Genomic DNA, 27,068 nt, shown 5'->3' with positions numbered 1-27,068 from the left:
TGGGCAGCTTGCACACTGCAGGTAAGGGCCTGGCCCAAAAAGGAGCACAGTTCACGCATGTGGGCAGGTTCTCCTGACAAGAGGATGGGGATGGGGCAGAGGGGTGTACATTTTATTGAACATACAAATTGTGCAAATCATTGTTCTGGATGCTCTCTGTGCCCAATCTCATTTATCCTCTCAACACCCCAGTGATATCAATACTTGAAACCCCATTTTAGAGTTGGGCAACAGAGGCAGTGACCCCAGTTAGCTCCACTTGCTTCCTGTCTCCCAACTCCTTTCTGGTTTAAATCTGTTGAGCTAAAATGCCCAGGGATCCCCTGACACATGTTCTGTGGGTGCCAGAACCTGGGAGTAGGTAAGCAGTGACTGGGAGGTAGGACATCTGCAAGGGAGCAAGGAAATGGAGCTGCTACTTCTTCACATTTCACTAAAAAATCAGACACAAAAGCCAAAACAGAGTAAACGATGTCATTTATTTAAAATGTTTACTCCCAGAAATATATATATATATATATAAAAAAAAAATAAGACAAGTACAGCACTAAACCAGGCACCTTCGACCAAGCCACAACCTCCTTGTGGCTTCCCCTTCACTCTAACCCTCATCTTTCCAATTCTCCTTCCTGAGCTGGGAGACATGGCAGACATGGAGGGGGCCAGCCACAAAGCCCTTTCACAGCCTGGGCCTCTTTGTACCTTTCTCTAGGAGTGTTGGAGCTCTCACCCCAAACTCCTTCTTTTAAAAGATTCTGCCCATTACAAGGTTCATTTTTAAATTCCAAGCCAGAAGGAGTGACGGTGGGAATGGAGCATCTTCTCTTGGAAGGGACACCCTTTCCTGTTCCAGTCCCTGGCAAGGGTGGCAGCAGGTTCTAGAATATACCGGCTGCTTGCTGTGTTCAGAGCAGTCCACTGGAAGATCTAAGACCCGGCTTAGCTAAGGACAGTTCCTGCAAAAGGCCAGGACCCTGGCTCTTGCTTCCTCAACCCTCGGTTCCTTCAATTCCAAACCACTTGGTGACCATACAACTCAAGGGGGACCTCAAGGGGACACTGAATGTAAGCCTGAGCCACAAGCCAGGCAAGAGACCAGTCCAGGGAAACTGATTAGGTTCCACAGATGGAAGCTTGAGTCGGAAATGGTGGTTGAGTGATTTGGATGCATTAGGCTAGTTTAGCAGAAGCTCTGAAGATGCAGAAGCTCGTCCCCTGGATGACTGATTGGACAGAGGGCAGTAGAGATGAGCTTGAAATTCGACTAAATCTTAGAAGTGCTGGCCAATCTCCTTAGGCAAGGCATTATGACTGGCCAAGACAGATACTGCTATATGCCCCGCAAAGGCAGAAGTCACTGTGAAGGAGTGGCTGGGGTGGGGAGAGTAGGGAAAAAGCAACGACAACTAGATCATTTTTTTGGCATTTTAACATCAAGACAATGACAAGTGGTAACAATAGCAAAAGCAAAAAAACCTTAAAAGACCAATATTCAGCTTTCCCATCCACCCAAATCTCACACATTAACTTCTATCCCCATCTCCCCCATAAGCACCACTGAACTAAAAATCTATTTTAAAGCACCCAAACCAGTCCAGACCCTCTCAAAACCAAGAGCTATCATCACTCTTGGATCCAAGCGAGAGGAGGGTTCCGGGAAAGGCACCTCGTAACTCACGCGGAGCAGCGCAACGCAGGCAGCGTGCTCAGGCAGAGGGCACTTCGTGGGGAGTCGGGGCGACAGTCACAGCCCCTGCGCTGAGATGCGCGGGAAAGGGGACTTCTTCAGTGATCCCAACTATTTGGTACCAGAGCCAACCAAACGCAACAAAAGAGAGCTGGGTTACAACAGCAGTAAACCCAAGTCTCAGAAATAGGAAGGGCCTGTTCCAGGCAGGGCCCAGCCAGCGGTGAATAAGGACAGAAGCACAAAGGGGACAGTGGCTGGTGGGACAAAGGGCTGATCCCACCTTTGCAAGGACTTCAAAATTTATGTCTTCCTGCTGCTGGCTGGTCTGTCTCCAGGGGAGAGTGCCAGCAACTGGGCCCTGGCTCATCGAGGGACCGCCCCCAAAGCGGGAACTTTCAGGAGAGACAAACGTCCCCCACCACTGCTCCAGCCCCCAAGTCCTCACTGGTTCCACGATCACCTGATTTTCATTTGGACTTCTATTACAGCTAATAAAGTAGATATAAGAAATGGCTAAACACAGATCCCAAAGCCCCCACCAGGAGGGAAATGGCAGATTCAATTAAGGTCTCAGCCAAAGGCTGTGGCTAACAAGCAGCCAAGGGGGAAACACAACATCCCCCAGCCTCAGACAGATGACAAGAACAAGTGGGAAAGAAGCGGCCCGGGTGCTTTCAAAGCACGCAAGCGTGACCAGATGGAGATTAACGACCAGGGACCGTCTCTGTCTAGCTGCTGCTGGACCCCAGAGGGGACATTTTTTTCTGAGTCAATGGTGATTCCTCTCCCACGTAGCACCCATTCGGTTCACAATGCTAAGAACATCTGGAAAGGGGCCTTTTGGGAAGTGTATTTAGGAGGGAAAAAAATTAAAAAACAACTTTTAAAAAAAGAACCTAGATTGCTCAAAGTTTCTGCCTCTTTCATAGGAATGGTAAATCAACTATGAGCAAATATTTTAATTAAACATTAAGAGAAGAAAAAAAAAACTTTGGAAAGCATACAGAAAAAGGTAGTTAACGTTGAATCACTTATAAAACGGAACCTCAGGGAGTCTAACAAAAATGCACCTTCAGTCGACGTTTGCTTTTTTAAATCCCTCGTCTGACTTCCCGTCCCAGTGCACATGGAAATGACAGCTGCCGCGAGGTGTGGAGTTGGAGGAAGACTCCGGGAGGGAGAATCAGAGGGTTCGGGGGTTATACTCTGGCAGTTTCTTGATCTTCTCCTTCTCGGTTTCACTTTCATCTCTCGCTATAACCAAGGAGTGCGAGTAGCCCATGGCAACCTAAGGGAACAAATAAATCAGCAGTGGATGTGTGAGGGGCGTCTCAGGTTCCTCTTAGCCCCACTGTCAAGTCTGGAGCAGACAAGCATAAAAAAGAGAGGAAAGAATGCTGATAAGCTATGCTGGCCCATCAGGCCAGTGTGGGGAGGAGTGGAGAACTGTACAGCCTTTACTGAAGGCAGCTGGTCTCACTATAACCTGCCCCACCCCCACCCCCAAAGACCCTACCAGCCACCCTCTTCCTTTCCTGCTGCTACAGGAGACCCAGATGGAAGCGGCTCACTGAGCATGGTTTCTCAACATCATTGCTGTTGGCAGAACTGCTGGGGGCCATGGGGCTCCGGCCGACTGTTCCAGCTACCTCTCCAGCAGAATGGCTCTGGCCGCAGTCCCACCTGAGTGAGAGTGCAACGTTGCATCTGTGTCCTGGCAGACAAGGGCTGGCAGCCCGGTTACTCTAACAGCAGGGCCCTCGCCCCACCATCTGCCCCAAGCAGTTTCCATTCAATGCTTCCACCCCATGGCCTAATGATGCATATCAGAGTCTTGGGAGAAGGTACAATGTACAGACAGGAGTCTGCATTTGCCCAGGAGTGAATCTGCTCTGCAGCTGCACTATGGGAACAACCCAATCAAGAGAGGGGACAGCTACCATACCCACTGGCCAGCATGCCTCTGCACCTGCTCTTTTTCCTGGTGATAGCTGTTCCTGCCAGCCAACTCTAGTGTAAGGCAACAGGAAAGCTGGTGAAGGAGATTTGAAACATGACTCAAATGGGCTACAAAGACCAGAAGTATGAGGAATAAGGTGCAAGTAGGCATGCACATTTTCTCTCTCCTGTGCAGCCGTTTGTCTCTGCTACCGGTGCCTTTCACTTGTCACTGGCACAGAGCTCACCTGCTCTGTGAAGATCCCATCCAGCGTCTTCACCTCTTGGGCCGCAGTGGAGGATTTGGGCTTGTGATCTCCGTAGCCCTGGTGAAGCAAACAGAGGAGACATGCCCAAGAATGGGGTGATCTGGCAGACCAAGAAAGGGAATGGTAGCAGTGTTTCCAGACATCTCACTAACTAGGAGCTGGCAATGATTGCTGCCCTCTCTGTGACTCCCCAAGCCCAGCCATTCTCAGACATGAGGGCCACACAGGACTACCAACATTTATGCATAAAAACCGCTGCCACATCCTACCGTTAAGAGTTGATACTGCCCAAAACATTTAGCAGCATCAATGCAATCCTCATCACAATTTCAGCAGCCTGCTTACGCAGGTGGAAAAGCTGATCGTCAAATTCATACAGAACAACAAGGGGCTCTGAATAGCCAAGACCATCTTGAAAAAGAAGAACCAAGTTGGAGCACTCATACTTCCCAAATTTAAAAGTTAAACTACAAAACTACAAAAGTCAAAACAATATGATACTGGCACAAGAACAGACATATAGACTAATAAATTGAATTCAGAGTCCAGAAACAAGCTTATACATTTATGGCTGATTTTTTTTTTTGCTAACTGATTTTTGACAAGGGTACCAAGCCCATTCAGTGGGGGAGAGAACCATTTTTTAACAAATGGTATTGGGAAAACTGAATAGCCACATGCAAGAGGATGAAATTGGACTCCTACCTTGTAACATTTACAAAAATTTACTCAAAATGGATCAGTGACCTAAATATAAGAGCTAAAACCACACAACTCATAGGAAGAAATCTTCAGGATCTTGCATTAGGCAATGGATTCTTAGATAAGACACCAGAAATATGAGCAACTAAAGGAAAAATAAACTGAACTTTTATCAGCTTAGATGCACTGGACTTTTCATCAAGAAGTGAAAGGACAACCAATAGAATGGGAGAAAACATGTGGAAACCATTTATCTGATAAGGGTTCAAGATTCAGAATATAAAGAACTCCTGAAACTTAGCAACAAAAAGACAACCCAGTTAAAAAGTAGGCCAAGGACTTAAATAGACATTTCTCTAAAGAAGACATTCAAACGACCAACAAGCACATGGAAAGACACTCTCATCAATCATTTGGAAAATGCAATCAAAACCACAATGAGATACCACTTCATACCCACTAGAATGGCTATTATTTAAAAATCAGAAAGTAAGTGTTGACAAGGATGAGGAGAAGAGATAGGAATCCTTGTACATTGTTGGGGGAAATATAAAATAATGCAGCTGCTATGGACAAGTTTGGCCCAACAGTTCCTCAGAAAATTAGACACAATTACTGTATGATCAAGCAATTCCACTCCTATGTGTATATAGCCAAAGAAACTGAGATGGGGATTCAAACACACACTTGTACACCAATGTTCATAGCAGCATTATTTATAACAGCCAAACGATAGTAACAGAATAGCTATACAGTGGATAAAAACGAATAAACTTCTGGCACATGTTGTGAAATAGAAGAACCTTGAAAACATGATGCTAAGTGAAATAAGCCAGGCATAAAAGGACAAATGTAACATGATTTCACTTATAGGAAATTATCTATGCAATAAACAAACTCACAGAAACAGAAAGTGCTTGTATATGCCTTAATAGTTCCAAGATACAAGAGCCCCCTTCAGAGACTGACAGAACTGGTCAAGGGCTGCCGAGTGCCAGAGTATGGGCAACAGGGACCACAGGTGAAAGAGATGGACATCCTTCCCCTCCAAAGCCTGTCCATCTTCCCCACTTCATCTTTCATTTCACCATGACCCATCTATGCCTCTGTGCAGTGTGGTTCCTCCCAGGTGCCATGCTATCGCACATCCCTGAAAAACCTGCCTCAATATTTTTTTCTTCTATCCCCTTTAGTTTCAAAACTCATACTTACAAGGACTAAGTCTACTTCAGTGACAGGCCCACAAGATGTATCTGTCCTATTAAGAGCAATCCATAAAAACCTGGCCAGATTCTCAGCCTCCTTCAAGATTTGGAATGGGACCGCCCCTTGAGGGGTCCCTCTGAAGCCACGAGACTGAAAGCATGTGCAGAGCGCAGGGGAAAGGAGCGCTCAGCCCAGCAGTCCCAGAAAGGACCCAAGAGATAACAAAGGCCTGCTTTCTCCACCTGCCCACCAACAGCATAAGCTCCTACCCAAAGCAGGGAAGGAAAACAGACAGACCACACTTTCTTCAAGAAATAGCAAACTAAACTATTCATCTTAGAACAAACAACCAAGAGCCAAGCCCAAGATCCAACAGTGACTGAAGAAGGCAGACTGTCAGGACAAAGGCTCTGCTGGCTTCCTTTGGAAGTAAGCTACCTGGCCAAGCTCTTCTCCTTGGTAAAAAAGTCGGAAGGTGTTTAGCAAATACCGGAACCTCAGACTCAGAGACACTCGGTCGGGTGATGGCCAAGTATATGGGAGAAACCGAGATCCACTGGTTCTACCCTCATTACTCAAGTAACTGAGATAAAAACAGAGAACAGATTTAAATTCCATTGAGGAAAATTGAGGGAAGTTCCAAATCACCTAAGAGGCTGGTCTGACAGCAAATTGCTGTCTGGAGCACAAATGACCTAATGCTGCCAGCTGAGGTCAAAGGCTCAGGGAAAACCAGGAAGTTCCAACATGGGCTAGCTACTGGCCCTGGCACCAACTGTTAGCTGTGCAGCTTAAAATCACGCACGCCTCCTGATAACTTCATCTCCTGGGTAAGGGAGGAAAAGAAACCATCCCCCTTCCTGTCACTGCATTACCACAACTATAACCCAAATACGGCTTACGAAATCTAAGGCAGGGGGCGGTACAATGGTAACTCAGTGGCAGAATTCTCGCTTGCCATGCTGGAGACCTGGGTTTAATTCCCAGAGCCCGCAAATGCCAAAAAAAACCAAAAACCAAAAAACAAAAAAAACCAAGGCAGGGAAGGGAACTGGATCCCAAACTGTCCAAACCCCATTCTCTATAATGTGGACAGAAATAGCTTTCACAATTATTTGGCCAGGACAGGACTATCTTTGAAAGCTGATAGTCCCACAGAATATGGAATGCCACAGCTCTTAATGCAAAAAGGCAAAAATAAGGGCAAAAAAATAAAAGCAAGACATGTTTTCTTCAGTGTATTTTTAGGAGGCAGGTTTGGGAAGCCAACAGACCGAGGCCCAGAGCCACCGGAACCCAGTCCAGTTTTCCTCTCTCAAGGTGAAGCACCTACTCACCAGCTCCCCGAAGGTCGGAGACGGGCCCCAGCTGATTGTGCTCTCATCTGCTGCCACGATGATGCTGCTCTTCCTGGAAACAGGCTCAGGCCATTACTGCCGGGCCCTCCCTCGTCGTCGTCCCCCCCCCTCAACCAGAGATGTGTCCAGAGGAGCTACCTGCTCAGGAGGGGTGGGGGGAGGGGGGGTGCGTAGGTACTGGCTTTAAAGATAGGGTAGATCCCATTGAAACTGCCACAAGGAACTCATTCCCAAATAACAAACACAACCAAGGGACCAAAAGGCTTTCTATGGACTCATAAGGACTATCCGTGCCATGTAGGTCGATAAACATGTCAATAAATACAGCAGCACCCTTGGAGCCAAAGGGCCATGCGACCTTGCTAGCTCCCCCCCACCCCCCAGTTTCTAGAAGGCTCCTGATGGCAAGTCACCACTGAATGAACAAACACTGGGGAAAGGAGAAGAGATTGAATAAGAGCTTATTCCAAAGGGAGTGGGTCTTCACAAACTATCTGGGGGAGGCTAAAGATTTCAGCAAGGTAAAGCTGTACTGCCTGCCCCCCACACCACACTGCTCCCCAACCTGGCCAAACCCCTTCTCAAGAAGTTCTTCTTCCCAATACATCAAAATACCTAAAATCCCACTGTATCTCCAACTAAATACACTTTTGAACCTGCAACATAAGCACAGTACACTAAGCCTCTGTAGAAGAAAGAATCTCCATAATGATTTCCTTTCTGTGCAGGCAGTGAAGTGGGCCACCGCAGCACCTCCCAGCCCTCTGACCTCTCCCTGCACTTCTGGGACTTGGGGATCCAGTGTGTCTGATGCCTTGATAGGGTCCTGGTCTGTTTACCCTCAGGACAGGTTCCAGCCCTTCTTGGCAGGGATGGAAGGGCTGTCAGCAGGAGTAGGGCCCTCCCAACACCCGCGGTGAGGGAAGGGAATGTTGCTCAGCAGCACAGTTTTACGTACCCGCACGCCAGGCTTCGGATTTTCCAGCCGCAGAGATCCTGCACTGCTTTTGGGTACATGGTGGACTCACGAGAGGTGTTGGTGGCCCCCCAGAAAAACAGACCACCTGGAAGGAAAAATCATATTCTCCTTGTGACCACATGTCTGAAAAGAGTTGAATTCTAACTTTCAGTAACATCACTGTGAAGGGCAAGAATCTGCTGGGACAAACATGTGGCATGGGTGAAGAGTTTACATGAGCATTCAATTTAAACATGTGGAAGTAAATCAAGGATCACAGTCAGAGACCAGGAGAATGGCTACACGGTCCTGATCGCTGATCTGAGGGAGTGGAAAAAACCACGACTCGATTCTGGACCTCTCCACCCCAAAGGACAATTAGGGCAAGAAACCACTAACCCACTTCACTGACGGCAAAGGAGCAGGTATAGCCAGCGTAGATCTGGGATGCCCCACGACCAGGGAAGTCAAATAGCTTCACCAGGCGGGGGACCATCTCGTCCTTCTGCTCTGCGTGGCCCAGCCGTCCATAGCCTCCAAAGCCCCAGGAGAAGACACGCTTCTGGGAGTCCAGGACCAGCTGCAGAAGAGAGAAAACACGGGGTTGTGACAAACAGCCACCCAAAAGGATGGGCCGTGGTTTCTGTTACGGAAAACCTGATGCAACAGTTAATGGCAAAGGAACAGAAACATGAAAAATAATCGATCCCTGTCTCCAATGGTGGGGGCAGAGGGGGGATGTGACAGGATCAGGAAGAACAAAATGATACACTCAGTACAAAGCCAAGTCTGCCACTTTCTCTACCTGGTAACTTCATTCTCCATCCTTAGCAGAGTTTTTCTTCATCACAAGTCTTTTCCTTTCCCTCCTCACAAGCAAGAGGGTTCTATTTCCAGAATGTAGGGCTATGCATTCCATTTCACTTTACAATATTGATTAAACTTTAGACAGGAACAAAGGATGAGAAGAAAACTACCCATCTTGGCTTTTTCTTTGGACTTCCACCACCCACATACATATTAACCTCCACCTGGTCACTGGGGAACCAGTAAAAGCCAAAAGCAGAAAAGTACCTACCTTGTGATCCCATTTTGTGGGTATGTTCAGGGGGTGGGGGGAGCAGCACCAAAATGTCTATATCTTTACATGTGTTTGCAGCAGATGTCATGGAGGGAGCTAACATTCCGGTGTTAAGGGAACTGTACCATGGAAGCCCACTTAAAGGTCTAAAGCCCTCTGAGGGAGCCACGAGGTCCAGGACACCCCAGATATCACTTCCTGGCCAAAGCCAAACGTTGGGATGCTCATGCATAAATAGCACCACACCCTCTATACCGGTGTGACTCAGGAAGTCTGAGCAAAAATCTCAGAAAACCTTGAGCCTTACCGTGTGATTGGCACCACAGGCCACATCTCGCACAACCACATTTGGGACTGGCAAAATCTGTCCATCTTTTGTCTTCTCGATGAAGATGGCCACTCGCCGGGGGACCAGCTCGCAGTCATACTCTATCCGCTGCGCCCGCGCAATGAACTTCCCGTCGGAGTTGTGTCCTACAGAGACCACAGAGCCGGCAGTCAGAGGCAGCGGCATGTAGCCCACGAGATGCAAGAGTGAGCTTGTCTGCTGCAGTAGGTGGGCTCAGACCCTAGATGGTGGAGGAGGCAGAGAGCATCGTCTGACCTCCTTTAAAGGACCTACGTTCATCTGCTTTTCCCCCAAAGTTGGGGCAGCAACTCCTCTAGCAAACTAGGAGCAGGGAGGATTCCCTGATCTAGAGAGGGAACCAGCTTGTTAAAATACACAGTCGAATGGCACATTTGCATTGTTACCTTGCTTAACCCAGTAAAGGCAATGAGAAAGATGAGGGGAGAGAGAGGACAGTACTTCCAATTCACAGCTATGTTCTCATTCTAAAAGGATCTCTCTGGAATTAGACAATGAGATTTAAAAACATTTTAGAGTAGGCTGGCAAGTTAAGAGTGACTGATTTCATAGAAATAAATCTAACTACCTTTAAATGAGTCTGAATTGAACAGATGAGAATCTGTATAAAGTACTTAAATGGCTACTATACACCCAGTAATTGCTCAATAAATTGTTAGTTATTACAATAATTATGAGATCATTTAATTTTTTCAGAATGAAAATCCACATGCTATGATCAGTTGCCTGTCTGTGGATCTGGGGAAGCAAAAGGCAGCAGGGGAGCTGCACATGGTTTAGGAAGTAGAACAGAAACGTACTTCCGCTGTTTTGCCCAGGGGTGGGGACAATGTGAGTGCCTGTGGCCATGGAAACGGTTTCTCCAACAGTCTCTGACAACTTCCTGGCAACCAACCAACCCTGAGTGTGCACGTAAGAGGCTGTTCTTACTTATTCACTTCTGGCTTGAGGTATATTTAGTTTCACAAAGTCACTGTTCCCTAAAAGTCTGAGGCCAGTGAGATGCTCCTCATTCTATTTATACAGTTTTCCATCTGCTTGCTTTTAATGACGTCAAGACCCAGCAACCCAGAAACTGGGGGCTGCCGCTAACTGGCAAGTAGATGCAACGAAGGAACCAGCAGAGGGCGCCCACTCCTCACCTCCTACTCAGCAAGACTGCGAGTAAGGGGCCAGGGTGGTGGGAGGAGGCCAGAGAGGGAAAAAACATTTCAGTGTCAGATGGGAAAAGAAAATGGAGACCTTGCAAATTTAGAATCAGAAGACATTTCCCACTTACTGAGATTTGGTTTCTGAGTTTTGTTTTTTCCCCTACTCAATGGGATCTACGTAAAGACATTTTTGGATGTGTACATTCCATTGGATGGAAAATGGGGAGGGATCCCTGTCACTTCTATAAATAGTGGCTCCTCATTTCACGTACCTGAAATAATCAACCAGGCTAGGTTTTTCAGAACATTCTTCATCTTGTGTAATTCTCTCACTTTCGATAAAGGCAAATCTTTAAGTGGGCAACTGAATGAATGTGGTTTGATTTTCTTTTTACAACTTTGAAATCCTTTTATGTAAATGAATTCACACATCAGAAGAAAAAAAAGACTTTGTCAGACTTCAGTCCTGACTCTTCACTGAGGCATGGCATTATAATTTTCTATGACCCTGTGAGTTATAACATGCTGGTCCACTAAATGTGAGATCCATTTAACGGATAAAGGCTATTATCCCACATCAATTACCCACATTTCTAACGTGTGTGCAAGCCGCACACTGGTTTCTGACTCTAAATATACAGTTAGATTACAGAGCTTTACAAAAGTGTACTTCCTTACCCAGCTGACCATACTCAGGGCACCCAAAGGAATAGAGGTTTCCTTTGCAGTCCATTATCATACTGAATTCAGCCCCACAGGCCATTTTGGTAATTGGCTGGCCGTTGTACATTATCTGAAAAGACAAAGACAGTAGACGCAGATTTAAGATTCATACAGTCTCCACCCCTCCTGTAGGTTGTGTGAAACAACCACTCGGTTACAGAGGAAATATAATGGACTCAACAATTCTTAAGGCAAAAACTGAGGGTATTATGATAATATAAAGCTTGGAAAACATATAAAGAAACACCCTCCTGACCCCATCTTTCTAGTACAGAGTAGAAGGTGAAGGTGACGGCGACTCCCCGAGGCCCCGGCCTGCCCACAGCACGGCCCGGCCACGGACGCGAGGCTGAGATAAAATAGACAGACGTGGACACTAAGCCCTGAACCTCACTTTAGTTTCAACATCACCCCAAATTTGTAAAAGCTTTCCTCTTTCCTTTTTTAAAGTGTTATTCCGACCAGGGAAATAAACTTTTTCACATTATCTTTACCAAAGTTGTCAACTAGAAATAGAAGGGTTCAAAGTTGGGAGCTAGAAAAGAAGACAGCAAAGGGCCAGAGTAACCGGATTTGGAAACAAATGTAAGGAAGTACTTAGAGCACTTGCTATTGCAAACTAATCAATTTGGGAAAGCCCCAAAATCAATCAGTCAGTTTGGAAAAGCCCTTGGGACAAGAACCCAAGGACATGAGCTAACAGCAGTGCTGGAGGTCTGGGATGAAAAGCGGAGCCTGCAGGCATGAAGCACAGCCTCTCCCATCAGCGCTCGCCCATCATGATGCATTTCACGGAGCCTCCAAACCACAGATAAGCTTGGCCATTCACCATCTTATATCTTTTTAAAACCAAAAAGCCCAAGAACCTCCCTTCATTTTCTAAAGCACTAATTAGGCACTTGGCATTCTACTGCTTTATATTAGGTTGTTTTTTAGGCATAAATCTCACCTCTTATTTGTAAAGTTTCTCAGGAACAAGACCCTACCTAGCTCCTATTTGTGTCCCGAGCACCTGACATGAGACTTTGTACAAGGTCAAGACAAAGTAATTCCATATAATGACAAATCACATCCATCTATAAAGTTTTTTCACTTTCTCTGGAAAATAGAGACTTGTACAGGCTGAAAACAAGGCTCTCTCTGACAGACTTTTTCCATTCAGCAAGAAAAATTGGTTTCAGGAAGCTTCACAACTGTTATAACAAACTGAATCTGTTCTAAAGATGACAGCACATAAACTCCACTCAGCACATGTGGAGTCTCTTCACATGGGGTCAAATCAACACAAAGGATGGAGAGATGGGTGCAGCCCCACCTCTAAAAATCAAACTCAAAATCAAAGAGAAACAAAGCTGTCAGGACTAAAAGGTGGGGTGGCAAGTTCCTACCTGCGCAGGGCTGGGCACCGCGTCTGTCTGATTGCCGAGTCCCAGTTGCCCCATCTTGTTCTCTCCAAATGCAAACACAGAGCCCGTCTCTGGGAGGAAAGGGCAACGTTAAAAAGGGGGGAAAAAGTACCGAACGTTTTGAACTAGATTTGGAATCTAAGGCACCAAAATAATAAGAACATAGCTCATTTGCCAAGAAGAATGAAAGTGAGACAGTGTGTTCTAAAAGGTAGCAGAGCACATACTGCAGGACAAAACCATTTCACACCAGAAACTGTGCAGAGAAACAGCTCCCAGTCTCAGACTTCCAGAGAGGGTTCCTGGGCCTAAGGGAGATGCCCTCAATGCCCTCAAAAGCCACACCAGGTTCTAGGGGACATCTTTCTGATCTTGGCCAAGAGTCTCAGGGGCGACTCCACCTCCCCCACCTCCACAAGGCAGGACACTTGGCCTCTTGCTATATCTGGAGGACGTCAGCCACCTCCTTACCTGTCAGGGCCAATGTGTGGTTCCGCCCACACGCTGCAGACACAATCACCTCGTGGCTGAGTCCCTCAATGAGTTTGGGGGCTTCAACTCTCTTGGTATCACCATGTCCCAGCTGTCCCTTCTCATTTCGACCTGCAGATCAGGCGCAAAATAAAGTGGGAAGGAGAGCAGGTGGCAGAGCAGCCTTGTAGGGGCAAGCACAACCACCCTCCAACAGAGACAAATCTGTGTCTCCTCGAAGGTGCCCTGCAAACCTGACCGCAGTGATACGGGTGAAAGAAAGGTATGACTGCCCGAGCGGGATCGAGTGGCCAGGGTAAGAGACACAGCATTGTCCCTGGGGGCCGCCCCACGGGCAGGCCGCCAGCAGCTGCACCTCCCTCACCTGCTCTATCTCCTGGGCAGCAGTGGGGACCCGCCCGTGTGCACTTTCCACATTTCTCTGCCACCAAGGCCAGTGGAAGAAAGGCCCGGATGTCCTCCACCACCTGGAGAGCTCACAGACACTCAGCACTTCCCACTTTCCCTGTGGTCTGAGACAACAGTCCCCTCAGACCCTTCCATCTGAGAAGGATTCTAAAACAAGAATTTTTGACACACACCTCACAAGAATTTAATTGCCTGAGTGCTCTGGGTACCTGTGGAGGACGTGGAGGACCTCCCTCTTGCTCTTACTTCACCTGCCCTGTCAGTGAGCTCACCCCTCCTCCGGACCAACCTCCGCAGGCCGCAGACAGGGCCTGCTCCCAACTACAGCTCCCTGGAGCTGTGCTGAACGTGGCCACAGCGCACCCCGCGTGGACACAGGGAGAGGGCCTGAGGAAACTCCTCCCTGCTCTGGAGCAGCACACGGGCCTACAGGACCACCTCACTGGTTCAGAAACAAGACAAAACAAACCGGGGGAGCCAAAGAAGGGCTAAAGCTTACCTAGTTCTCAACACAGGTCACAAAAGTTCCAAAATATTCAACAGGCAACTCAAAAATCCTTCAGGCAGAACAACTACACTTGTAACCCAGCACTTTGGGAGACTTCTGGAGATTTTACAAGGCCAAAAAAGGATTCACTTCATTCCTCACCTTTAGATCATGAGCGATACTGAGAGCGGAGCCATAAAGGTGAGCCGCAGTCAACATGGAGAAGCCTTGAGGAGTTAGGGAATTGCTAGGAGGAAAACCGTCCCAGACACCTCCCCCCGGCCGCAGCACTGCGGCTTACGGAGGGTGAACAAGAGCCTCAAAGGCGGGCTGGGGGCATCCCGGCGGGCCCAGCACCCCCTGCAGCAGCACCGCCTTCCGCTCGTGGGGACACGCCTCTCTGTCCTGTCCTGGGGGCAGGTTAGGTGAGCAGCCTTTCAGAAAGCCCTCCCTGCCCACAGGGTCAGCACACAGGACATTTTCAGAACCAGCAGGTAAGTCAAACTCCGTAAAGAAATGAGAAGATATTTTAAGTTTGGGAACTCTGACACCAAATGCTGGACACATATTGGGGCACTTAGTAGGCGGTGCACACACCTCTATGACAACTGGGAGAGAACTAACCGCGGTAACATCAGCACATCATCAGGAGACTATAAAGTATAAATTTGCGGACAAACTTCTTCGCTTTTTTCAACAGATTTATAAAATTAGCAGAGTGCAGGGTAGACAACAGATGTTAATATATTTGGACTTTGGTACAGAAGCTCATGAAATTACAAAAAAACAGACCAAAATAAAAATGCAGTCATATGGACTAAAAGCTAGCCAAAGGAACAGAAACAAAGGGAGGGGACAAATGCCAACGTACCCAGCTGGAAGAAGGGTCCAAGAGCTAACAGAAGGGCCTGGGGATAAATTGGACCTTAGTCAATATCTGTATGAATGATCTGGAAGAGGAAACAGGTAGTGATACAAAAGCCCTCTGCAGAGGTCAACAGACAGAAAGGATGCAAACAGCAAAGAGAGGGAAACCATCTTAAATCCCTAAGCAAGGAAAAACAGCAAGAAGGGAAAGCAAATCAATTCAGTAAAACCAACTAAAGTATCTGGAGAAACAGAGGAAGAAATAGACAAAATAGGCACAAGACAGGACGAGACCTGCAAAGCCATGAACCTCAGAAACAGATAAACAGGGCTACATGGTGATGGCAAGAGACGCAAGAGCAGCTTATGATACGAAGCGGCAATTATAAGAGCCTGTGCAAGAGCAGAGGTCTAACGTAACACTGTACTGTGAAGCAAGATGGGGATTCAATTTTAGGTACCATAAAATCACTCAGAATGTTCAGGAAGAGGATTCAAAGAATGAGAGAACTATGTACAGGCGAAAGTGTCAGAAAAGGTGGAGCAAGATGATTGATTTGTACAGCACAGAAGAGCCTAGCTGGGAATTAGGAAAATAGAACATGTAGGCTGCAGATAAAGGAGCTTGAGAGAGAAGGCGCGAGTCTCTTTGCCAGGCAAACAGAGAAAGGAAGTCAACTCCATGGGGGACAGTTCTACTGCTTATTAACTGGGCTCCAGCCCAAGAGTGGTACTTACCCCAGCTCCACAGCTTCCCTTCCGTGGTGATGAGGAGACTGTGAGCAGCACATGAACCCGAAACCACTGTCCGCACCCGGACCCCCGACAGGCACCCATATCTATGGGGGCCCCACAAATTCTGACCAAGATTGCGGTAAGCAGCTGCAAAGAGAACAAGAATGCACATCACAAACCCAAGCAGCAGTAATGGGTTGACAAGGAGCACCCCAAAAAGCAGTCACTAGCCAAAAAGGGCCCCTTTTCTTAAAGCATAACAGGTGCCCCTCAGGGTGCCAAATCAGCCTGGAATTCAGGAGGCTGGAAGAGGAGAAAGCCTGCACCTCGATTCCCTGCGATACCGCTTAGACACCAGAAAGTAAGCGGTCTCCAGGCCTGGCACCTGTGGCTATCTTTACACTGATAGTCCTCCATCTCTACCTCTTGGCCCAGAGCCCTGGTGAGCCTTAGACCCATGGGCATCTCCACATGCTCATGCCCAGGGACCTTGTTCCAAACCGTCCAAAGGCAGAGGTGCTCTCCGTCCTGCAGCCCCATCAGGGTGAGCTGCCAACCCTTTAAGCAGGGACCTACCCAGAAAACCCCACCTACCTCAGCCTGGAACTTACAGCTCTCCCCTGATCCTAACCTCACTCTCCACCATCACCAGAGCTTTCATGGGGCTCTCCTCACCTTTCCTACAGCTCTCCTACACAGGAATGGTCTTTTCAAGCTGTGACTTAGCAGCCCTACCCCTTGACCTTGAGTGGGTCACCTTGCTGGCACATGCCTCAGGCCCTTCCAGAAGGGCCCCTGCTAATGTCTCTGCCCATCCCCATGTGCCACACCCACTCCCTTCTCAGGTGCCCACTGTGCTGCAGGCTGTGCCATCTGCCTATGCACCACCTTTCCCGAGTTAATTCCCTGCCTCTTACTTGTTCTTCAAAGTTAGGGTAAGCACCCCTTCCCCTGGGAAGCACTGCCTGCCCAATCTGACTTAGAAATCTCCCCCCTTTTTACCTGTGGCTTGCCCCTACTCCAGCATCCCATGTATCCTAGCATGGTACTTTCCTCCTCTACTCCTCTGCCCTTCCATTTTATAATAAGCAACCTGCGGGGCAGGGCCACGGTTCCCCTTCCGCACAGTGCCCACCAATGCCTGGCACACAGCAAACACTTTGGATTACGAGAAGGACTGTGGGGGGAGGAAGAAGCTGTCAGTCCCCTCCTGTACAACCCCCTACCCTTCACCCTGTGAGTGGACATGGACATAGATAACAATTGGTATTTTTTATTTAATGTTTTCAGTTTGGAGTTCTCCAGCACCAAAATACACAAGTGTTTCCAGGCCAAACCGTGTGTCATACGGGATCAACACTACGATTCCTCCATCAATAATTACCCCGGCTCCAAAAAGAGCTATCTGTAAACTGTTCAACATGAATCCCCACCAGCAGTGGAGGCCGGGACACCAGTTTAGTCGCAAAGGGCCATTCACAGAAAAGGAAAGGCCTCCCCAGGCCACCTCAGCAGGCTCCAAATCACACACCTCACAACAGCAACACACCTGAGCCTCTCCACCTGCAGCTGCTGTTCTACTACTAAAAGGTAAAAAGAAAAATCAACAGTTCATAGAAGGAAAGATCAAGCCAAAAATGACCACACCTTCAGAAATGATCTTAAAACTTTTTTAGGAAACTACGTTCTGTGCATTGTAGCCTGATTAAAGCATGGCATTCTTACTCAACACAAGCTGAAACAAGGCCCAGCACCTGGGACACCGGATGTAAACGTGCTCAAGGTGACTGCAGCTCCTAGGTGCAGGGAGATGCTCACTGAACTGCCCTAGCATTTTTCCCTGCAGCTGCCCCATCTCAACATCCCAAATGCCACTGGCCTGAGGAACAGGAGCTCCCCTGACTGCCAAAGGAACCCTGTCGTGGTGATCTGGGTCAAACAAAGCATCTAGCAGCATCCTGGGCTCTACGGCTGGGCCATGCCTCCAGATTCCTGGGGCCTGTTCCTCACAGGGAGAGGCTGCAGGAGCCACCATGTAGCTTCTCACCTGGCAAGGTTCCGGGGCAGATGACTCTCCCAGCCCTGGCTGACAAGGCACACTCCAAGGGTGGAAAAAGATGGGTGTGCAAAGGGGGACTCGCTCTTTATGTTTGGCACCCATGGGAAAACATCCTTCCTTCCCTTCCCTTTAGGATAGCAGGGAATGTCGTGGAAGGCCTTCAGATATTTAAAATATTTTCTAAGTTATAAAGTAATAAAACTTGATTGAGAGAGAGAAAAAAGCAAATATGGAAATAGGCAAACACAATAAAGGGCTTTTTGAAATGAGCCTCATTAGGGGGAAAATTCATTCAACCAGAGCCCAAGAGTCTGTTTTAACTCCAGCTGGCTTCTCCACCTCGTCTACTCTCAGAGTTGTGGGGAGGCCAAAGTGATGGTGGTGTCAGCCTGGGTGAGGTCAAGTCTGGCTGTCACCCCAAGCAGCTCCACTCCATCCTACATTTCATGTCCCCAAGATGCAATGAAATAAACTGAGAGCAAGGGCTCCAACCCAGGTTCTGCCACTTGCTTCCTTCTGGAAATTTACTTTCCCTCTGGGCCCAAGTGTCTTTAATCATCTCAGGAGCAACTCTGAGAAATGATGCAACATGCACAGGACTGGCAAAGAAGCCACCCCACATGTGGACTTACGTCACTGCAGACCAGGAGGTGAACCTGTGCCAACTCTGGCCCTAATGGTTTGGTCCTGAAGACTTTCCCCATAGGGAGAGCGTCTACCTGTGGCTCAGACCCAATTCTAACTCTGCTGGCAAAACTCCAGCTGTTTTCACGGAATAAGATGATCTTCACTGTCCCTACTTTGAGGCACTAGGGAGTGTCGGTGTGCAAATATTTGTTCACTGGGCAAGGCAATGTTGGAAAGTACTTTGGGAATCTTTCCAAATGGAATCAAGAGGCCATAAAGTCATAAAGTATGGCAATGTGCCAGCCTTACTTTCCTCCAATGGGTTCATATTCTCTGAGGAAAGGTACCAATTCTCTAAAAGCTATTTAGGGGCAAAAAGTTTGTTCTTGGGACCTCTCTGCTGCCCCCTCTCTCCACGGTCTGAATTTGGCAGCTTGCAAAGTAAGAGCTTTAGGTGGGCTATTCTGAAATGTCTAATACTAGGACACTTTGGCATCATTTTGCAGGACCAGCCTCTAGATTTTAATGGAAATAAGTGACAGGGGAAGAAGACTGTCTACTTTAGCTTCTAACTTATTACTCTTCTGTTTAATCAAAAGGGGATTGGGTTTTTTTTTTTTTGGTATGCTGTACGGTAGGGGTCACATTTCATTCTTTTTCCATGTGAATATCCCCTTATTGCAGTACCATTTGTTGAATTTTTGTTTATTTGGTTTTTTGTTTGCTTGCTTGTTTGTTTGTTAATTTGGGAAGTGGGTCTCCCACATAGCAGGTAAGAATTTTACCACTGAACTACGCTTGCACCCTCTGGGGATTGGTTTTTTAAATGCAGAATTGTGAAGTGAGGATCCCAGCAGGCCACGTTGACACCCAGCTCCAGTCACTCAGTGGTCACTCTGTCACTGAGTGACCATGTGGCCTCATGTAAGTCACTCGACCTCCTTGCATCCCACTTTCCTCTTTTAAGTGAAAAGAATACCTACCTGACGGTGGACACCAGAACTACACTGGATCCTAAAAATAAGGCACCCAAGCACATAGGCAGCACTCAATACATAGTAGCTACTTATATTTTCAAAAACCATTTCTCATACCTTGTTGTTTAGGCACTTCTTTTCGACCAATCAAGTCCCAGTTGGTTGCCCCAAATATCAAAAGCTGCCCTTTGCACTTAGACCCTTCAAGTTTCTACAGAGACAGAGAGGAAAAAAGAATTAGCTTTTAACACTCCTTCTGGCTTTCCAAAGCTCTTCAATAACAGTAGGAAAACAAAAGAAAAATATTTCATTGTTAGTCCTGTCACCTGGTAGCTCTAGGCAGGGCATAGAGACTTCCATGCAATCTCCACAACTGCACATGTGCAATCCCAAACCTGCCCCCTGCCACTCGTTTGTTACACTCAGAGTTCCTTTTTATCCCTTGATTGCTCTCTAAAACTTCTTTTGTAAAACCCTAAAATAGAAGCCAAATTGCGTTCCTTCCCTCCATTCTGTAGACTGACTTCCACGGCTATCTGTGAATAGCCGGCCATGTCACCTAGAGAGTATGTCGCGGCCAAGCCAACATCTCCCGACTTCGAGGGCAGCATTCCACACATGATTTCAGACCTTGGGAGCCCCACATCCTTTCTGAATAGCAATCATGCCAGTCCGCTTTCCCCTCATCCCTCCATTGGCTGCCCACTGTGCCAAGCATGTTTCCGTGGGATCAGGAGGCAAAACATTAAGAACCAGAAATCTGCGTTCAATTTCTACACTGGAGGGAGGGAAGAAAAGGGAGAACATGACTTCAGTGAGGGTGGGGTAGTGGCCTGGGATGGAGGCAGGAATCATGGTGCCCAGGGCTGGTGGTGCAAGTAAGAGGCTAGAGCTTGCAGTCAGTGGATCTTGATTCTCATCTTAGTCTCCCAACAGGCCACAGACGCTCAGACCGTCAGGGTGACTGTGTGCCATCTAAAAAGACTATCGACCAAATTTTGGATGACACTTGTTAGAATATTCTCACCATTTCCCTTTATTTTTTAATATATCCAAATAAACATTTTTACTCATTTTTTTTAGCATGGGCAGGCCCCAGGAAACGAAGCTGGGGCTCTGGCATGGCAGGCAAGAATTCTGCCACTGAGCCACCACTGCACTGCCCCCAAATATATATTTGTTAAAGTAAACTGAGAGCCAAAGATTCAATTCTCAGTTCTGTGTTGGCAGAACTTACTCTTCCGCTTGCATCCTTTTCAACACCATCATCCTAGGACATTAAAAGGAAAGAATAGGTTTCCTTCTGTTTTACAGAACTGTTCTTGGAAGGCTTTAAGAAAAAAGGAATTTCGAAGCTCTAAATCCAATCACCCTAACCTCTTTGTGGCAACTGCTCTGGCTCAGAACCTCTGGACAATACAGCTCATGAATTTTTAAGATGAACACATTTACACCATGAATGACTTCCATTTCCTACAGAACTTCACACAATCCAGACCTTTTCCAGACCTCCCTCACAGCAGAGCTGCCACACATCTCTGCTCTGCCATGTTTATGTGGCAGGAGGAAGATGGCTCATCTACAGGAACACATCCTGCAGTCAGCAGGAAAAGGGGAGACAAAATAGCACAGGAATGGAGAATGACTGTGCCACTTTTAAATTATTTAGAGAACGACCTGAATGGGGGGTAGCCCAACCCCTGCAGCACCCACAGACTCAGATTACATGAATGGGAGCCTAGTTTCCTCTGGTTATCTCCCCTTCTTTGTTTAACTGGCAAGCCTGGCTGGAATACCCTAAAGGTTTACTGGGAAAGACTCGAAGATGAACGAAGAGCAGGCAGAAGGGTCTGTGAATTTTCCCATGGAAAGAGAGGCCCGTGGCACTGACTTGCTCTCCATTCTTCCCCAGGTCTGTGTGGAGAGGGCAGCAGACACAGGGGAAGAGAACGAAGGTACTGTGGGATGAGCTGCTAGGTTAGAAAAGGAAAAAAGGAGCTGGAATGAGTGCTATGAGCTCTCCCAGGCAGCGCCCTGATCCCTCTCAGGCAGGCTGAGGTGACGGTTAAACCACTTATCACCAGATGCATTCAATAAGGGCATCCACAGACTAAGCGCCACAGGCAGAAGGCTCGGGCTTCCTCCGGACTGTCCAGACTTGCTGCCCTCTCCCTAGGCACGAGGGGGCTCTCCTCAAAGCTTCCTCTGGGACATGAAGATGTCAGCGTTGGCATGAGCGGCTGAGGGTTTGTACTGGTCCATTGAGCCAGCTAAGAACGTATGCAAAAACCCAGCCTTTTGACAAAAGGTGCTTGTGGAATGCCTTGGGACCCACCCAGCATTGGCTGGTTACCTGATGCCTACGAAAAGCGCCAACCACCGTCTCCCTCAAGTTCTTGTCATGGGTCTGAGTTCCTTCAGCTTTAGGTGGCAATAACTGACTGTACTTCACAGGTATTTTCTACACAATTATTTGCTTGCAATTATGTCTATAATTTACTTCTTCCCTCTACCTTTTATGAAAAAAAGTTAAAATAAGGAATGGAACTTAACACCCTTTCAATCATAGCCAATGTCAGTTCTTCCTTGCCTGGCTCCATCCACAGGGATTTCCGGTGAGTGGAGGCCAGGGGTGGAAGGACCAACAGGCTTAATCTGCTTTCATTGATGGGACAAGAGATTGGTTTTTCTGGATGAATTCAGTGTCTGCAAAACTGCTTGTGTCTAAAAGCCATGGAGCAGAAAAGCTTGAAACAAGACGAGTGCATTTCATTTCATCTTGCTGTCTCCCGATAACCTGGTCCCACAAGCCTGGGCCGAGACAGAACAGCAATGGCAGAAAAATGCACCCAGCTTCTTCAAACAACACAATGGGATTTCTGGTTCAAAACAGCTTTTGAATTATTGCCCAAGTGCAGGGAGCATGTTGATGAGGCTGAAAATCAACCTTTTAACAGCCATCCATTTAGCAGACTGCTGCTCTCCGATGAGGGAAAGCCGTTCAGAGAAAGGCAGGCAACAACAAATTCCCTAATGGGCTATCAGCTCAAACAGACTTCGAGCTCACTTTTCACAGCTAGATTTATTTGGTCCTTCCAGACTGGACAGATTTGTCTCAGGGTCTACAAAACCGTGGCAACCCAAGACAGGAAAAATCACCAAGACACAGACAATTTTTAACCTGTGACACTCAGCTGTTTTCTAAGATTCAGCCAAGGCTGCCTGCTTTACTCTACCTACAGCGACATGAGGTTCACAGTGAATTCAGGCTATACTAGCCCAAGAAACCATAAAATGTCTAGCTGACACAACTATACGTAAACCTCAGGTCTTTGGAGAGAATATCTCCTGAAACTGAAATCATAACAAAGTTAAAAAAAAAACTACACAGTTTTAACTCCAGACAATTTTACCCCTCAACAATAAAGGCTCTGGCTCCTCTTTCACAAGCCCAACATCTGCAGCTTTGGGTTCAGGAAGGCAGAGTGGTGGTTGTAGACAACTCTTTGCAGCTGCTCTCACACAAACCTCCTTCAAGCAGCCGGAACAGAACAGTGGCAAGGCTTGCAAAATTCTCAGAAAAAAAGGCTCTTTCTGAAGCAAGCTAAGGATTACTGACCACGGCCTGTGGCAGCAGACAGGATCCCCAGGAACTGCACAACAGGGGGAGACCTTGAGCTTCCCCTGGAGACCAGGAACCTGGGGCCAGGAATCCCTGGCAGGAGGCCAAACCAGGACAGGGGGCAGTAGCCTGCCTGGGTCCAGGGAAAGGCAAGGGGCTGCTGGGGCCAGCCAGACTCTGGACCCAAACTCTATATGCGCTAATGAAAAACTTAAAACTTGGAATCCGGGGTGCACATTTTCCACAGGGCATGAAAGAGCACTATTTTTTGAAACTTCACATAGTCTTCTTGATGCTCAAGCCTCTAGCTGTGCAATTCCCTAAGATAGCATGTTGACCAGCCCAAAAGAAAGTGCTTAACGTGACCTCTTCCTTTTTCAAGGGGCTGGACATGGGTTGCGCACACACGCACGCACACACACCCCAGAAATTTAAAAGATACAAATTCCATTCAAACAAAAAATAAGTATAAATTGCAATGGACTGTTTCTATTCATGCTGGGCAATGAAGTCTCCCAGCAAGGGGGTGCTGGTGGAGGGAAAGGCAGGTGGGCTGCAGAGCCTGGTCTCCCTGCCCTCCCCTCCCCTGCTTGTGACTAAGTTCCTTGGTGAATGTCAGCATGGGGTGAGAAAACTCATATTCAAACAGAATTTTGCTTTTGGAAACTCATTGAAAATAGAATACAGGAGAACCCATCTGGTCTTTTAACACACCGTGATTAGGAAGCAAAGATTTAGACTCTTGCAAAAGCAGTTCCTGTGTTCCAATATCTCAGCACTGTGGCCATTTCCCTGGCACTAGCCTGGTCCAAGACCCCAGGAACACCACCTGATATGACAGCAAGATAAGGTCTTCCACCCTCTTTCACTTCCCACTGCTCCATCAAGCTTGTGCTGCCCTTTCACTGGGAGGGCAAAAGGCACTTTCACACATACAATTTGCAAAAAGCATGAAAGGATGACATCAGAAAGCCTGAGCCATTTGGAAATCCAGTTCCACATGATCTTGGACAAGGCCCTCAAGCTCTCTGTGCCCCAGTTTTCTCCTCTAAAGTAGATGTAGAAAATCTATTATTTTTGAGCATTTAATACACTGAGTTCCTCTAGGGGAGAAAACTCTGGTCCTGTTCACCCTTAAACACCCTTGTGACGGTACTTATGGGGAGAACCTCTCCATTCTGTCAGAGTCGAGACTCTACATGAAAGGTCTTACTCTTATCAGATTAGGGAGTATCAAAGAACCTGGCACAAACTTTGACCCTTTCTCCAAAAAACATGTCATGCCACATCAAACTTGCAAACAGTTCTGGGGCCAGGGGGGAGTGGCACAGACTTCAGGTTGAGAACTCCGGCTCTGGCGGGAGAGGTTTGCAGGCACCTATGCTGAATCGGTCACGACCTTAAGCTTTGAAGGCTGACTAATGAGCACATCCAAGCCCATTCTGGCCCTGGAACAAGCTTCTTTTCTAGGGTGGGAGGGGTGAGGGTCTTTCAAGAAAGGCCACGCCAGCAGCCGGCACCCCCAGGCCGAAAGCAGCAAACAAAGCCCCAACACCTTTCAGCCAGGGGGCTTCCCTGACCTCCGGGAGGAGGGCTCTTTCGAGCATGCGCTCTCGCACCTCGCTCCCGGTGCTGGCGGCCCCCACCTTCACAGCGGGGCGAGCCGGCGCAGGGCCACACGGGGCATGCGCGGCGGCGGTCAGGCCCCGCCTCCCCGGGGCGCCGGAGCCGAGGCGGCGGGAACCTCAAAGCCTGGGCGCAAACGGTCGCTCCCCGCAGGGCGCCGACGGCCCCCTCCCCCGCGGCGCCGGGGCAGATCGACGGGGGACTGGAGGCTGCCGGGGGCTGGCGGTGCCACTCGCCGCTCCTCGGGCCCGTCCGAACCCTCTTGGGACCAGAGGGAACTTACCAAAGTCCCCATTGCCGGGGCGAGGAGGGGGAGGGGAGAGGAGGAAGGAGTCGGCTCGGAGCGGCGCCGGGGGCGGGGCCATGACCCCCTCGCGCGAGCGGCGCGCGGGCTCCGGCCGCCCCTCCCCCGCAGCGGGGAGCCCGAGGCGCGCGCCCCAACGGCCAACGGCTCGCGCGCGGGCGGGCGGCGGGGTCTGGATAGGCCGCGGCCGGCGCCCGCCCCCGGTCAGAGCCCTTTTGTTGTGCGGCGGCGGCGGCAGCGATGATTCAGCCCGCGGCCTGCGCCGGCCCGACCGCCCGGAGGGAGCACAAGGCCGTCCCCGGCCAAGAGCCGCGCAGCGTCGCCCCGCCGTCCCCTCAGGCTCGCGAGCACCCCCGTCCCCATCCATTCCCCCCCCCGAAAGCAGCTCCATCCACGGCGGGAAGTGCCACCCTCGGCCCCGGCCCCCGGCCCCCGCCGCGGGCGGCCGCACTCACGACGCGCTCCTTGGTGTGCTCGGGCTCGGTGATGATCACGGCCGCGCCGCCCGTCTTCCCTGCCGCCGGCCGCGCCGCGCGCTTGCCCCCGCCGGGGGCCCCGTCGAGCTCCAGGCCGTCCTCGTCGCCGCTGCTGCCGCCGCCGCTGCTACTACTGCAGCGCTCGGGCCGCTCGCGCTTCCTGCCCGCTGGGCCGCCGCGCTTCCTGGGCCCGGCGCGGGCCGTGCCGTTGCCCGAGCTCGGCTCCTCCCAGGCCGCCGCCGCCACCTTCTTCCTGGGCATCGTCGCTGCTGGAGGGAGACACGGGGCAGCGGCGCACAATGGACGGGTTATAAACTGCGCGGGGGGAGGGGAGCGGAGACGAGCCACCCGGCCTCCACTTCCTCCCCTGCCCTCCCCAAAGTGGCGGCCGCGGGGTGGGCGGAGAGGGGGCGAGTTGGGAGAGGAAATTGCGCCCCTCCCTCGGCTCCGGCCCGGCTCCTCCGGGGAATCCCGCGCCAGAGCCAAGATCCCAAATTGCGATCCCAAATTGCAATCCGCGTAAAAGAAAAAAATGGAGACCCCCCCGGCCCATGCTCAAGTTAACATCGCGTCACAATTGCAACCGGATCCCCCCAAAAGTAATGGGATAGAAGAGGGAGCCCCCGATTCCCTAAATCTAGAGGATGCTTCGGGACACTTCAGAGCTCCCCTTTTGGCCCCTCGGTTTGTAAAGGAGGTTCTCCCGGCCACCCCACCTGCTACTTTTGTCTCGGCGTCCCCTTCCCCGAGCCCACTCAATTAAATGGAATTCTCTCCGAGCCCCCCCCCCCCAGGGCCCCCCCACGCCCCCGCTGATCTGAGCCCTCTTCGATCCCAGCCCAGGGGTTCCGGCCTCGGGCTCTAATTGGCCGCGTCTCTTGGGGTGGGCTGCCCCCTGCCAGATGGGGGTGAAAGAGCCCTGAATAAAGCCGGCCCCCAGCCCCCAAAACCTGCTCGCGCAGACACGAAAAATAAAATCTTTAATTATGCCCAACTCTCTCCCGGGCCCCTCCCTGAACGTGCAGCCGGGCCCGATCTCCCCGGCCCGGTTTACAAAGTAGCCCAGCTCCGCTGCTAGTTTCCCCCAGCGTCCCTTCGCTTTCGCCCAGTCTGCTTTTTTTTTTTTTTTTATTGATTTTGAACAATGGGATCTCTGTCTGTCTCCGATTAAACCACGTGGATCCGCCTTCCTTCCCCTTTTTATTCATTCAATCCCCCAACCCCCCCTTCCCCAGGTTCCCCCCCCCCACCTTTTCTCCTTTAAAAAAAAAAAAAAAAGCCTGGGGGAAAAAAAAAAAAAAACTTTCCCAGAACCCGCAAACTGATCGCTGTCGATTTTCAGTCCTTACCTGGTCAAACTGATGAGAAACCGGAGAGAAAAAGGAAGAGGACCAACTAAAAGACGAACCGGAGGGTTATTTTTTTTTTCCGGCCCAGACGAGGGTTCCTGCCCACTCACCAGATACACTTAAAATGTAAATACGAGCTTCCAGAACAAATGCTACAATACAAAACAGAAACACATGTGCGGCGGGGCGG

At 49.2% G+C, this 27,068-nt stretch overlaps 1 protein-coding gene across 2 annotated transcripts; it reads right to left on the bottom strand.

Moving 5' to 3' along the window:
* Window positions 1–460: 460 nt before the first annotated feature.
* On the bottom strand, window positions 461–27,068 carry RCC2 (regulator of chromosome condensation 2). 2 transcript variants are annotated; one of them, XM_077151104.1, is made up of 13 exons: window positions 26,879–27,068; window positions 25,509–25,798; window positions 19,619–19,712; window positions 15,842–15,985; window positions 13,321–13,452; window positions 12,832–12,920; window positions 11,399–11,513; window positions 9,510–9,676; window positions 8,521–8,701; window positions 8,122–8,227; window positions 7,143–7,215; window positions 3,877–3,954; window positions 461–2,978 (listed from the first exon to the last, which is right to left on the bottom strand). In XM_077151104.1, exons 2-13 carry the CDS (start codon window positions 25,788–25,790, stop codon window positions 2,874–2,876), a joined length of 1,566 nt encoding a protein of 521 aa, XP_077007219.1. In that variant the 5' UTR covers window positions 25,791–25,798; window positions 26,879–27,068; the 3' UTR covers window positions 461–2,873. The 2 variants fall into 2 exon arrangements, with proteins under 2 accessions (XP_077007219.1, XP_077007220.1); XM_077151105.1 differs by having other exon boundaries at window positions 25,509–25,795; window positions 26,879–27,030.

The sequence above is a fragment of the Tamandua tetradactyla genome, chromosome 2 (assembly GCF_023851605.1).
Source record: "Tamandua tetradactyla isolate mTamTet1 chromosome 2, mTamTet1.pri, whole genome shotgun sequence".
Lineage (NCBI taxonomy): Eukaryota > Metazoa > Chordata > Mammalia > Pilosa > Myrmecophagidae > Tamandua > Tamandua tetradactyla.
The sequence above is the reverse complement of the archived record's forward strand: the minus strand, read 5'-3'. Positions and strand labels throughout refer to the sequence as shown.

Bases quoted from the DNA above. Each gene is read 5' to 3' on its own strand.
- RCC2 (XM_077151104.1), bottom strand. From the start codon at position 25,790: ATGCCCAGGAAGAAGGTGGCGGCGGCGGCCTGGGAGGAGCCGAGCTCG. The intron at 8,702-9,509 runs GTAAGGCTCAAG...TCTCTTCTGCAG, and splicing joins CCTGTGGTGCCAATCACACG to CTGGTCCTGGACTCCCAGAA. The intron at 3,955-7,142 runs GTGAGTAGGTGC...TTGCTTCACCAG, and splicing joins CTCCGACCTTCGGGGAGCTG to GGCTACGGAGATCACAAGCC.